Source organism: Prosopis cineraria, unplaced genomic scaffold (assembly GCF_029017545.1).
Source record: "Prosopis cineraria cultivar Desert tree isolate PC_DT_omini unplaced genomic scaffold, ASM2901754v1 PC2064, whole genome shotgun sequence".
NCBI lineage: Eukaryota > Viridiplantae > Streptophyta > Magnoliopsida > Fabales > Fabaceae > Prosopis > Prosopis cineraria.
Window position 1 is genome coordinate 8,521 of NW_026557389.1, and position 14,845 is coordinate 23,365.

Genomic DNA, 14,845 nt, shown 5'->3' on the forward strand with positions numbered 1-14,845 from the left:
GTACGTTGAAAGTTTGAATTCCATAATCCAGCTTTCACTTTCTGGCCAGTTGAGGTTACAAATTGAGCAATCCAACAAGGAATTTTTTTTTTTTTGATAAAGTAGAGCTTTGGTGAGTTTGATTTTGAAAGAGGCAAGGCATGCTTTCAGGTACAAGAAATGCCTATAAAAATATTTTTAAATTGCCTGTCAATAAGATATTCATATCAATAATAAAATTTGATCTCACAATCTTATAGATTATAAATAAATTCTTACTAACTAGATCAATTTTTATTAACATCTAATATGAAAATTGATTGATGTCATCTCTGACTTGTCTTTTTTTGTTAGTATCGCTCTTGAAGTGGCTTTATCAATTCATATTTTTGCCGGTAGAATGGATGAATGAATTCTTGTTCAAATTAGAAGCATTTTAAATGCACGATTACTAGGGGAAGTGAGATAGTTAAAATGAGTTATGCCCATCAAAAAGAAAAAAACTTACATGTAGAGCTTGTTTGGTTTTGTTCTTATGTTTTTCTTTTTTGAAAAAACATAATTTTTTGTTCTTATGCTTTGCACTAGTTTTAATGCAGGTCTTTATACTTTTTTTTTTGTCTCAAATTCCTGTAGTTTTCACTATTTATAATATTGATTTCTATATTTTTACAGTAACATTGATGTGATACAAATAATATTAAAAATATTAATAAGTTCTCTGATACTGTTAAGTTTGTGCTAAGGGGTTAACTTGGTCCAGAGATGTAATTTTAAATCAGCAAAATTAAAAAAGGTTAAATTAGATTAAAAAAAACGCTGACATGGAATTAAAAAAATACCCTCTTAGCATGAAACGATCAGCAATATATTAACAAGTACATTTTCTGGGCACAACCTGGGCACCAAACGACGTGGAAAAGAGAAATCGGGACCCAGTGACCCCACAACCCCAGGATGCCGGAAAAGAGTGTCGGATGATGCCTCCCAATAGTCAACGGTGGTGGATGATCATCGGACAATGTTAGACAAGACCTCGACATTTGACACGTGCGACAGAGGTGAGGATCGCTCATTTGTCGTCTCTGTTCTCTGTGTGTTCTATCCCTTGAATCCAACGAGGCATCAATCGGCATTTAACTCCTCCGCACTTTGTCTTATGATTATGGATTTTGGAATGTGTTTATTGGCTGATCATTGCCTCTGGTTGTCGTCTGTATACACTTGGTCTATTATCCTCCACGCTCATCTTAAGTTCGTTGCTCTGCATTTTATATGGCTCTGTCTTTTGCTCTCTTTTTCTATTGAGAATGATTATTGAAGTTTTCCAATTTACTGCAAAGTATAATATGAACTTGGGGAATGAACATAATGACGGTGGCAAAGGGAAGGGTAGTGGAGAGGAGACTTTGTCAGACATTGATATTAGTAATTTTGAACATATTGATGATGGTTATTTTAACCAATTAGTTGATATTGGTGTTGGCCTTCGTGATATATTAGATGAAGTAGTAGGTACTCTCTCACATTTTTTGAGAGGTTTGATCTTAAAAAGTATGAAATATTTTTAATATTTTAAATATAATTATAATTTTTTTAAAAGTGCTCGTAATAAATAAATTACTTTATATTTATTTTATAGAGAAATATCTCATTAAATAAGGATAAATATGAAAAGATGATATTAATTTGAAGATAAGTAATTACTTTATTAAGAAGTAAAATTTATTTAAAAATATTTTATATTCTTTAACAGAGAAAGAGAGAAAGAGAGTAATTTATAATTAATGATAGCTCCACCTAATCAATTAGTTGATGATAGGAAGTAGGAACTTACCTGAGATTACAGAGGAGAAGATATTGGCTTTCTTATTTGATTATGAATCTGATAGTTTCATAAAGATGCAGCATCCAAAGATGATGAGGATGTGATACGGATTAATGAGAGATAATGGGTGATTGGGGAGTTAGAGAAAGGTTAGAATAAATATTATTTTTAACTTATTTTAGACATTGTCTATTTAATAATATTATTTAAATTTTATTCATATATTTAGTTATTTAAATTTTATTCATATATTAAATTATTTTGAATTGTATTTAGCATTATAAGTATATTTAATAACTCAAAAGCTAACATGTCATGAATAAAATAGACTTTTAAGCACTTTGAAGATTTTCCTAATCATGGCTATTGAGAGAAGTATAGAGCAAGATTTTATCTTAATATAATTACTCTTTTATTTCTTTCTATCAGCTCCATGTTTTCTTATTAATATATAAAGTTAGATTCTAATTTTATATTTTAATAAAGATTTATCTTTTACATTTCTTTTAGTCAGTTTAAGGATGTACTAAGAGAATATGCCTTACTTTAATGGATATGAAGTTTATAAATAATAATGAGGTTGGGTGTTGAGTTTAGTGTGCATAAAAGAAATGTAAACGATTAATGTTTGTGAACAAAGTTGATAGTCAATTGACATACCATTTAAAAACATTTTTGTCTGAACACATGTTGTTTAGGCCAAAAGGATTTTTATTCTATATTACCTTAATGTAATTCCTCTTCTTAGTTTTTTCTATCAGCTCCATGTTGTCTTATCAATATATAAAGTTAGATTCCAATTTTATGTTTTAATAAATATTTATCTTTTTCATTTCTTTCAACTATCTTGAATCCTATCAAGGTAAAAGTGTGCCTATAAGGTAAGTATGAAAAAATACAATCCTTTTGGGATGCCAAAGAGTTTCAATTCAAGTGAAGCATTGAGAGTTTACTTCACTTAGTCAATTTAAGAATGTATTAAGAAAATATGCTTTACTTTAATGGATATGAAGTTTATAAATAATGATGAGGTGAGGTGTCGAGTTTGCACAAACAAAATGTAAATGACTAATTCTTATGAATTAAGTTGATAGTCAATTGACTTCTCATTTAAAAACATTTTGGTCTAAACACACATGTTTAGGCCAAATGATTCTCATTCTATATTATTTTAATATAATTACTCTTCTTATTTCTTTTTGTCAACCCTATGTTTTCTTATTAATGTATAAAGTTAGACTCTAATTTTATATTTTAATAAATGTTTATCTTTTTTATTTTTTTGACCTATCTTGAATCCTTTCAGGGTGAAAGTGTGCCTAAAGGTAAGTATAAAAAATACAATCCTTTTGGGATGTCAAAGAGTTGCAATTCAAGTTAGGCATCGAGAGTTTACTTGACTCAGTCAGTTTAAGGATGTACTGAGAGAATATGGTTTACTTTAATGGATATGACGTTTATAAATAATGATGAAGTGAGGTGTTGAGTTTAGTGTGTACAAAAGAAATGTACATGATTAATTCTTGTGAATAAAGTTGATAGTCAATTGACATATCATTTAAAAACATTTTGTATGTTTAGGCCAAAATAATTCTTGTTCTATATTATCTTAATATAATTATTCTTTTTATTTCTTTTTACCAGTTCCATATTTTCTTATCAATATATAAAGTTAGATTCCAATTTTATATTTTAATAACAATTTATCCTTGTTATTTCTTTCTACCTATCTTGAATTCTATCATAATGAAAGTGTGCCTAAAGGTAAGTATAAAAAGTTCAATCCTTCTGGGATGCCAAAAGTTGCAATTCAAGTTAGGCATTGAGAGTTTACTTCACTTAGTCAATTTAAGGATGTATTGAGAGAATATACCTTACTTTAATGGATATGAAGTTTATAAATAATGATGAGGTGGGGTGTCGAGTTTAGTGACAAAAGAAATGTAAATGATTAATTCATGTAAATAAAGTGGATAGTCAACTGACATATCATTTAAAAACATGTGTTTAGGCCAAAATGATTTTTGTTCTATATTATCTTAATATAATTATTCTTATTATTTTTTTCTATTAGCTTCGTGTTTTCTTGTTAATATATAAAGTTAGATTCTAATTTTATATTTTAATAAAGATTTATCTTTTTTATTTTTTTGATCTATCTTGAATCCTTTCAGGGTGAAAGTGTGCCTAAGGTAAGTATAAAAAATACAATCCTCTTGGGATGCTAAAGAGTTGCAATTCAAGTTAGGTATCAAGAGTTTACTTGACTCAGTCAGTTTAAGGATGTACTGAGAGAATATGGCTTACTTTAATGGATATGATGTTTATAAATAATGATGAAGTGAGGTGTTGAATTTAGTGTGCACAAACGAAATGTACATGATTAATTCTTGTGAATAAAGTTGATAGTCAATTGACATATTATTTAAAAACATTTTGGCATTTAAAAACATTTTGGTCTAAGCACACATGTGTTTAGCCCAAAATAATTCTTGTGTTTAGACCAAAATAATTCTTGTTCTGTATTATCTTAATATAATTATTCTTTTTATTTCTTTTTACCAGCTCCATTTTTTGTTATTAATATATAAAGTTAGATTCTAATTTTATATTTTAATAAAAATTTATCTTTTTTATTTCTTTCTACCTATCTTGAATCCTATCAGGATGACGGTGTGCCTAAAGGTAAGTATAAAAATGGATATGAAGTTTATAAATAATGATATGGTGGGGTGTTGAGTTGAGTGTGCACAAAAGAAATGTAAATGATTAATTCTTGTAAATAAAGTTGATAGTCAATTGACATATCATTTAAAAACATTTTTGTCTAAACACACATAAAACTAGCTTCTTATGAGTGGATTTCAAAAAGATAGCCAACATCTTGAAGACAAACAAAACATTAAACTATCTAACATTATTATTGTATTAAGGGACCATTATATGGTTGATGTATTTATGTGAAAGGCATATTCAAGGCAAGGAGAAGGGCATAGGTAACAATTGATGATGATTACAAGGAGCAATAGCATTAGCTAAAAGATTATTGTAATGAACCTAAGAGATGCAGCTTGTAGACAATTTTTTGTTTAGTGATTGAAAGACCATTGGAGAAGCCACATGTGTTTAAGAAACAAAAAAGAGGGGCAAATGACGATGCAACATCAAAGGCGAGGACAGAAAATATAAGCTTTAAATGTTCATGTTGTGAGAAGTATAGATATAATTAAAGGACTTGTAAAGATCTCAATAAGCAACTTGCAAAGAAGCCTACGCATGCTGAGTCCATTAATGCAACTCCTCAAGGGAACAATCAACCTTGGTTTCTGATATCAACTTCTTGTAGTTTTATGGTATATGTTTTGCACGGGCAAAGGGTGTCTCCATTTTTTTCCCTCCCTTTCCCTCCACTTCCCCCATTCCCACCATTTAATTTTTTTTATTAAATAATTTTTTTTAAATGATAAAATTAATGAATGGTGTGGATGAAAAAAGTGGAGGGAAATTGAGAGAAAAAAAATGAAGAGTCCCCACTTCCATTTTGCACATGGGATGTGACTTAAATGGTTATTGGATGACTAACACTCTATTAAGACAAGTTATGACTTTATGTGCAATGGCTGCCTCAAGACCCGAGCTCAGTGGGGCAAACTAATTAGGATAAGAAAGAGAGTACAAATGACAGTAACCATTATCATATCATAAACAAATGCTACTTTAGCCACACACACACACACACACACAAAATCTAATACAAGCCATTAGATGAAGATGGGAGGTAATCTTCTCATATTTTTTAATTAAGATAATAAAATATTTTTCTATGTAGTTTAAATCCTCTATTATTTTTCATCCATTAAAAAAAATAAAATCATTTATTCTGTCTACTTCCCTACGTTGTCGAGCGGAAGCATACAAGGAACATCTTTGAGTTCCTTTTTTTCTTAAGCTCACAGGCTATGGTATTTCTTGTCAGATCCGTTTGATCTCAATCTCACTCAAAGCTAAGTTAATCATTTGCAAATTGGGTCTACAGGAGATTGTGCATGTTCCATATTGTTCTCATTTGGACTCAATTAAGATTAGTGGGTTCATGATTATCAATATCCTTTACTGAACGAGCACGTCCCCTCCGGTCCTTTTTTATTCCCCCCCACCAAAAAAAAAAAAAAATCATCAAGTCAAGTATCACGTGGTCCCTTGTTTCATTATATAATGGGGACTGTGCTCTGAATCCTTTCGTGCTCAGAACTCATAAGCCTTTTCTCCTTCATCTCTGCTTCCCTCTTCGCTGCCAGTTGGATTGACTTTCTTGGGCCCTTCTCCCAGATTTGCTCATCGTTTGAAGCTGCCAGGGCTTTTGTTTTTAATGGCAGGTCAGCATTTTATTATCTGATATAACTTTTTTTTTTATTTGATTAGATTAATAGAATTTTATTAGATAGAACATGAATGACTTGATGCACTGAATTTGTATAAAAATCGCTCCAAATTTAATGGTGTTAATCGGCATGTTGGCATTCTTAATATTGTTTGTGTCACATGAAAGTCATTCTGAAATTATAAAAATCAAAACTTGTGTGACAGTACAAGGACCAAAACTTGTGTTTTCCTTTTTATTTTTGAAAACTACTTTGTAAACCAATTTTCTACAAACTGTTTTTTTAAAAAAATGAAAATGTATTTGATCATGTTAATTTTGAAAACAATTTTAAAATTAAAAAATGATCAAAATGATAGTTACTAATGATTAATAATAATGGCCTGTGATAGTGGTTAAGCATAACTTAAAATAATTTATAATAGTCAAACATCATGTTCTTTAAAAATAAAAAAAATGAAAACAACACTAAATTGTTTCCGTCTTTATAAAAAAAACAAGAAATGAGAACCTTTTTGAAAACATTTAAATGCAGTATGCTTACCCAAATAACTTTTTCATTTTTTTTAAAAAAGGAGACCAAACATGCCCTTGGTCTTGTCTACTTAAAGTGCTTGTTTTCTTATTAAAATAAAATATATGAATTTTTTATAAATTATTTATTATATAAAAATTTCTTATTATTAATATTTTAAAATTCATTTATTTTAATTTAATTGGAGAAAATTATATTAAATGTATAATATTAACTGCTTAAATCAATCCCTAATTTGGAAAGAAAGGGATGGCCGCCTTATCCAAACAAAAGGAGCCTCTCCAACCAAACTAGGAGTAATTACTCAAACATACTTTTTTAAATCAAATTAATAGAACATAAATTTTAAACTTGGGGAAATGACAAAAAAAAAAAGAAGAAAAATGATAGTTAGATCCCAGAACATTAAATTAACAACAGTCAAGTTCCTGAAATTTTTTTTAAAAAATTAAATTAAAAATATCAATCAAAGTAATTATAATTTAAGAAGTTTTAATTGAAAATAAATATTTAAATATTAAATATAATTCTTAAATTATTTATAACTGTTTGAATTGATATTTACAATTTATTTTTTAAAAAAATTTGTTGAGCACTTAACTATTATAATTCAATCATTTGAGACATGTCATTCTCCAAAAAAAAAAAAAAACTTATCATAAAATATAATAATTATTATTTAATCTTCATGAATTGTGTATCATTTTGGTTTTTGATGAAATAACATATTTGTCACTATTGTACATTAGGAAATGACTAATTTTATTGAGTTATTGATTAAAACAAAATAAAAAATAACTACTCTCTTTTTGCAAATTTATTTATCAATAAAAACACAATTAAAGTAATGATTTTCATTGTACATTGGAATCAATATCCCAGAATGTCATTCTTTCTATTTCATTTTGAAATTTTGGTTTGACTAATAAACTTAATAAATCGTTATGTGCAAGGCCCAATACGTCGGCCGCCGGTGCTGGGGCTGGGGCGTCAATGGATCATTGACATTGAAGGGACACTGGAATTCGTAAATGAATTCAACGTAAAGACGCGCACCATTTGGAGGGTTCCAGAGAAACTTAGAGCTACGGGCCTCAGTTACAGGCCTCAGCTTGTGGCCATGGGACCCATTCACAGGGAAACCGGAAGCGAACTGCAAATCATGGAAGAGACTGAATTACGCTACGTGTACCGGCTTCTTTCGCGTCCTACTGAGAGTGAGCGTCAGCCAGACTGGAGGGCCGCCCTTAGAGATTGCAGCGGGCGCCTGCAAAGCTTAGAGGGTATAATTCGAGCCAGCTATGACGATGGGGAGAAAATCAAAGTGGGAGCAAAGGAGCTTGTCGGAATAATGCTACTTGATGGCTGCTTCCTCTTGGAGCTTCTGCTCAGGCTTTACGAAAATGTCATCAAAGATCCGCCGTTCCGTGACGATGAGATTGATCCTCCTCTGGATTTTACCGTCGATGACAAGAAAAAGATCTTGCGTGTTCTCACTGATCTCACGCTGCTCGAGAACCAAATCCCTTTCCTTGTTCTCCATGTTTTGCACGAAAAAACTCGTAAAGGACTTCATCCCCTAAAACTTGCCGAGTCACTCTTTGGATGCAAGGTTGCCAGCGCTGACATCTCCAATAACGGTGTTGTTCATCATTTCCTTCATCTCATGCACTCGTGCTCCCCGGATCCCTATGACAAAAACAAGAATGTGACATCCGTGAAAGCTAAACAAGAACTGAAGCGCTGCGCCAAGGAGCTCCAAGCCATGGGACTCGAAATTGATTCCAGCTCACCAACCATTAGAAGCTCTCCTCCCGGTAATGTTGAAGTAAAGGGCATATCGTCAGTGTTCATCCACAGTAGATGAACACTTACCATATATATATATATATATATATATTTATATTTTAAAAATAATTCTTATAGACTAAAATCTATTGTGGGTTGTCCCCAAAAAAAATTCTGATCATAATAAAAAATATTTGTGAACATAGAATTCATAATGAAAAATAATATAAGGTATAATATTTTTGGTAAATGTAAGAACTCTACTTATTATTTATTGTTTATATTTTTTATATGTATAAGATAATTAATTATATTATAAAATATAAATTTAAATAATAAATCATAAAATAAAATGTTTTATTGCAATGAGATTACAAACTTAATTTATATAAATTATAAAAAAATATGTGTATAATTTGATGTATAGTTTTTATTATTTCAAATCTTAACTCAAATGAAATAATAAATTCTGTATAAAATATTCTTTAATTTTATTTTTAAAATATACATAACAATAAATTATAAAATAAAATAAACTTAAATATTAGCTTATTTTTGAAATTAAATTGCACATTGAAAAATTATATGTATGACTTACAGTAAAAATGATAGGTAAAAGATCTATCATGATTTAATTGTGTTATATATATATATATATATATGAGATAATATCACAATAATTTTTTAATTTTACTTTTAATAATATCACAATTAACATGTAGAGTGAAAACTTTAATATGTATGGTCAAACCAATTTTTACTATAGAATAAATTATTATTTAAACTTTAATTTATGTAAATTAACAAAATATGTTATCTTGAGTGTACAAAAATAAATTATTTTTATTTTCATCCTTTAAACATTTTTATCTTTCAAATTGTTACGAATGAATAGTAAAACAAATTTTAAAATAAAATAAATTTTTATTTAAATTTAAATATGCATAAAATAACATATCACAAGTACACAAAAATAAGCCATTTTAAAATTTTCATTTTTTTATTTTATACTCACCTTTCAAATGATAAAAGATCCTTACAAATATTCAAAAAATATCTTTAATATGTTTTTACAATATTTATAAAAAAGTAAAAAAATATTCTTGTGCATCGCACGGGCCAAAATCTAGTTCATCTTCATTTCTATTGAATTATCACTTAGTTAGTGATTCACCTTTAAAATATCGCTCATATTGCAGACAACAAAACAGGAATGGTGGCTTCTGCACTGAGGGATTTTGTGGAGAGGTTCGATTTTTATATAGATTTTAACCAAGATGATAAGAAGCTGATAATTCCGACGCTGTGCGTAAAAGAAGGAACGTTAGAGAAGTGGGGGAATTTCATTGCTTGGGAGCAGATCAGATTAACAGGAATCGGCTACAAGTTCACCTCCTACGCGTATTTTCTCAAAGGCCTAATCTGTTCCGTTCAAGACATCCAACTGCTTAAATCAAAGAACGTCATTGTAGTGGATGAAGGTTTTGGGATCAGCGACCGGAAATTACTGGCCTTCTTCCAGAATATGACAGCCGGGGCTGAAAATATGGATACCAGATACAATGCTATATGTAAGCAATTGAACGCATTGAAGCAGCATGGTGCTCGTGTGACAGGACGGTGGACCAAGTGGCGTCATTTCCAGAGTTTTCCGGAACTGCTAGGACTTGGGATCAGATACACCATCAAAATCCTAGGATTTGAGATCAGCAACGACATCAAAATCCTATTTAACAAGTACATTCCTGACACGTGGATGTTCCTCAAAGTTGGGGCAGCTATAGTGCTTCTTGTCCTCACTACTATTCAGACCATTTTCACATGGAAAGCCTATTATGGCCCAGCTGGCCATTGAGAGTTAAGAAAGGATCAGGAAAGCATGTGGGGTACGAATTCATGTCACTTTCTGAAATTTCTAGACATTTATAGCCCTTATCTGCAGTGTGGAGAGAATGGAACCGACAGCAACAAGGGCCACGGCCCTCCTAATTTTTTAATTTCTTTTATAAAATAAAAGAGTTATATATTTTAATTTTTATAAATTAACACATTATAAAAATTATAAAATATTAAATAAAATTTTTATTTCAATTCTATATATAATTTTTTTATTTATGTATAAAGAAATTATTTAATAATTTAAAAATATAATTATTATAGAATCTACTTATTTTCAATAAAATAATGTTATATATGTTTTTAAAATATTGATATTATTTTATTTGACTTTTATTTTATATTTAATGAAAAAAATTATGAGAATTATTATTAATAAAATTTGTTAAGCATTGCAACAAAAATTTTAAGATATATTAAATGCTATGTGTTTGATATCTATAATAAAATTACTTATTCAAAAGTTAAAAAATTTGTTGAAGATATTTTTTTCAAAAAATTACTTTTTCTTAATAATCAAGCTATTAAAATTTATGATATAAATAATTTTTACTCTGTTATAATTCCATCTCATTGATATAAAAATTTTATGACAATTGAGCATTATTAATATGTTGATATATTTATTTATTTACTACAATTATCAATCAAAAAAATTAAATAATAAATTCAAAAGGCAGGTAATAGAGTTTATTAAATTGAATAAACTTTAAATTTTAATGATGTATTCAAATCATTTCATGCTTATAGGATGATAAAATTTTTATCAATTTAATAATAATTTATATTGAAAAATAAATTGTTAAAATGAGTAACACTTAATATATATATATATATATATATTGTTATGTATGTATAGTATTGAATATAAATATATATGTTAAAATATTTATATTATGTCAATGATATATATATATATATATATAAATTTTTTTTTAATTATTATATATACTTTATCATTTCGACCTTTCTTAATAATTTTTTTTTATCCCACCCTTGCTTATCTGTAATAATTATAATTTACAGGTAATGTCTTCTGAGTATTGATTTGCCTTTTTGAAATGTATTCATAATTCATATATATATATATATATATACACAAAAAGTCACTTGCTCTCTCAGCTCCAATTATTGATCAGATGGGAGTGACTTTCAACCTACCGACACTATATACAAGCACCAACCACTCCATACACATTGATTCAACTTTGAATTAGGAATCACACCAACCACCATGCACACATGATCTTATCTGATCAACCTGACTCGATTTGAGTTAGTAAGAACACCAACCACCAAATAGATCTGACCCGGTGGATCCAATTTGACTTGAATTAGTAAGGACATCAACCACTAGATACATCTCACCCCAACTTGAATTGGTTGAGGATTAACATGGCTTGTGAAGATTGAGAGCCATCAAAGCGACGAGAAAATGATCAAATGTAAGGATTAATATGAGATGAGTAGTCCCGGATTCGAGCTCCTTCCCATCCCATCCACTCTTCCCACAAGTCCCAATCTGGATCGTTCATTCCTCTCATTGATTCATCATTCTCTCCATCTTCATCATCACCATACATTTCACTTCCATTTGCTCCTCCTCTCAAATTCTCCATCACTATCTGCTTCCATACATTTTCAACAAAAAGTTGTTGCTTTCATTCAAATTCAACTAACCAACAATAACATAAATAAATCATATACATATATATGGCAGATATGTGTAATCAAGTTATTATATATATATATATATATAAAACATGATCATGTATATATGTGTGGCAGATATGTGTAAGCATTGGATGAGATACGTTTCATCCACTTAACCATTCCATTACTGTTCTCTTTCAACATTAGTTCCAACAATCAACTGCAAATTTGTTCAACAATTAGCTCCTATTCACTTCTTCAATCTTCAGCAGCTTCATTTTTCGCATAAACATAAAACCGCAAATTTGTGAAAGCAAGATGAATGTCTAGTAATTATATATGTACATATATATATGGGGCAAAATTTTAAAGACAATCCTAATTATAGGGCAAAATTGTGGTGCTTAAAACTCCTTAATTGCAATAAGTTATTGGCATCCTTTGAAATCCTATACATCAATTTATTATGGTAATAATTCTAAAAATGGGTAAAATTAGAAATTTATGTATTTTTAACAAATTTAAATATATAATTAAGGCCAAAGGAAGTATATATACACATCAAGTGACTGATCTTATCTTGACTCTTATGGTTCTGCAATGAGTAATGAATCAAGCATGCCACTGATGCAATATTAAATATTCAATTCGCTAGACAATCACAGAACAGCCATTGAATTGGATATGGAGCTACTTCAGAAGCAGTAGGTCTCTCTCTCTCTCTCTCTCTCAATTTCAATGTAGTGCAGAGAAATGATTAACCAATATTCAATTCACCTACAGAACTATGAAAATTCTAGAGAAGGGATTAAGATAACTCACATCATAAGCCTCATTGATTTCGTGAAACTGTACACCACAATGCTTCCTCTGCATACATCTGGATGGAACAGATACATAATTAAGGAAAAAAAAAAACAATCAGTATTTTCCATTAGAAAAAGAAATCCCAATATAGCCAAAACCCTAGATATTGGTGAGACGAATAACTTTAAAGTGTAAACCCAAGAACGAAAAATCAAATTGGAAGCAAAATATCAAACATCATGCGTGCATACAACAAAAACCCTAAACTTCAGCATAACAATTATGGCACTGAGATTGAGAATCAAACCTGCAAGGCAAGCTGTCTAAAAGCTTTCTTAACCTCAGAGTCAGAGGCACCAGGCCGGATTCTTAAGGTCTTATAAGGATCCATCATAGAAGAAGAGGAAGAACAAGAAATATTAACTCTGTTCAATCGTTTCTGCTTCTTTTCACTGTTTTTAAATTGATCCAGGAAGAACATGACCTATTACTACCAATACCTCCAGCAACGGAAGCGGCCATTGTAACTAGTCAGAAATCAACAAAATCAGAAGAGAAAAAACCCATAAATACCTATAAGAATGTTTGGCTATAAATAACAAAGCTATGATCTTTTCTGAAGGAAGATTTTATTTAGAATGGATCAAAGGGCACGCACGTTGATTGGGTCTTTGATGGAGACGGCTTGTTTGAACCCTAAAATGTAGCTTCTTTGAAAACTCAAATAATTGAGGAATAGATCAAAGGATAAACAACAAACCCACTAGAATCTAAAGACGGAGGCGAGATATTAAATATCCGCCAAGAAATTATATTGATTGTTGAAGAGGGACAAAACTCAGACCTTTAATACACATGTAGATAAAAATTGCTGACGAAGAGAGAGATTCCTGGGCTTTATCCGTTTTTGTTTCATAATTGGTCAGAATTAGACGCGGAAGATTGTTCTTTTCGGGTTTATTTGGAGGTATGTTCCTGGTTTGTATGAATTTACTAATTCACACCTTCTATTTCTGTAAATACTATAGCGGTTATATTTTTTAACATAATAGATAGATTTGTAAAATATTTTTGGAGGGAAAGAAACAGGCAAAAGGAAAGAAGATGACATTTACTTTATTTGTTGGATCATTATCTTCTTATTAAGAAATCATTTAATTATAAAAACTTCAAACTGAAAATATGGAAAAACTTTTATAACTTATACATTTAATTTACTTTTTAAAATCAATTCAAACTATGCACATTTTATTCATTTCTTATCCTATAAATAAAGTTAATTGTTATCACTTTTGAATCATTATTAAATTTAACAATGTTAGTCTTTTTTTTCTTTTTAAAAAATAATTATAATGCTATATGACTATGATCAAATCAAACAGAAGCCTGGCGGACCAAATCCCATATCCATCCATCCACTTCTTCTCTTCTTTTTTTTTTGTTCGCCAAAAGAAAAAACGAAATCAGACGAGGTCAATGTTAATTTGTTTTTTGAATGAGAAAAAGATGATTCATTGCTCAAAGATTACAAATTAAGCTGTAGCTAACTTAACAGCTTCTCACATCCAGTTACTTTCCTATAAAAAGTGGTGGTTGATTAGAAGTATGAAAACCACCAAATCTGTCAGGCAATGTTTTAAAATCTAGGACATTAAGTAAAAAAAAAAAATATGTAATGATTGACACCTTCTTATGATTTATTTGATTCAACCGGTGATATAATATTATATAAAAATATTATATTTCTTCTGTTTAGAAATGTTAGATATTTTTAGCTGAATTTTATCTTAATAAAGTAGTTACATACTTTTAATAAATCCTATCTTTTCATATTTATCTCCTTAAATACCTTACAATAAATATAAATTCATTCATCAATAGGGTCACTTTTTTTAAAAAAAAGACAATGATTAATTTTAAAATTAAAAATACCTTACATTTTAAACATCAAATTTTTTAAGAAATATTTTATATTTTT

At 29.4% G+C, this 14,845-nt stretch overlaps 1 protein-coding gene and 1 pseudogene across 1 annotated transcript; one reads left to right on the forward strand and one right to left on the reverse strand.

The window, feature by feature from the left end:
• The first annotated feature begins 1,289 nt into the window (after positions 1-1,289).
• On the forward strand, positions 1,290-10,714 carry LOC129301354 (UPF0481 protein At3g47200-like). The gene is made up of 6 exons (XM_054939924.1): positions 1,290-1,490; positions 3,982-3,999; positions 4,474-4,492; positions 6,067-6,183; positions 7,677-8,540; positions 9,711-10,714. The coding sequence occupies exons 1-6, from the start codon at positions 1,290-1,292 to the stop codon at positions 10,364-10,366; spliced, it is 1,875 nt and encodes a 624-aa protein (XP_054795899.1). The 3' UTR covers positions 10,367-10,714.
• Positions 10,715-11,471: 757 nt separating this feature from the next.
• LOC129301355 (chaperone protein dnaJ 8, chloroplastic-like) lies at positions 11,472-13,782 on the reverse strand (annotated as a pseudogene).
• Between the last annotated feature and the right edge of the window lie 1,063 nt (positions 13,783-14,845).

Coding starts and splice junctions, on each gene's coding strand:
- LOC129301354 (XM_054939924.1), top strand. CDS start 1,290: ATGATTATTGAAGTTTTCCAATTTACTGCAAAGTATAATATGAACTTG. Junction 6,184..7,676: donor GCTTTTGTTTTTAATGGCAG/GTCAGCATTTTA, acceptor GTTATGTGCAAG/GCCCAATACGTCGGCCGCCG. Junction 8,541..9,710: donor CATTAGAAGCTCTCCTCCCG/GTAATGTTGAAG, acceptor CTCATATTGCAG/ACAACAAAACAGGAATGGTG.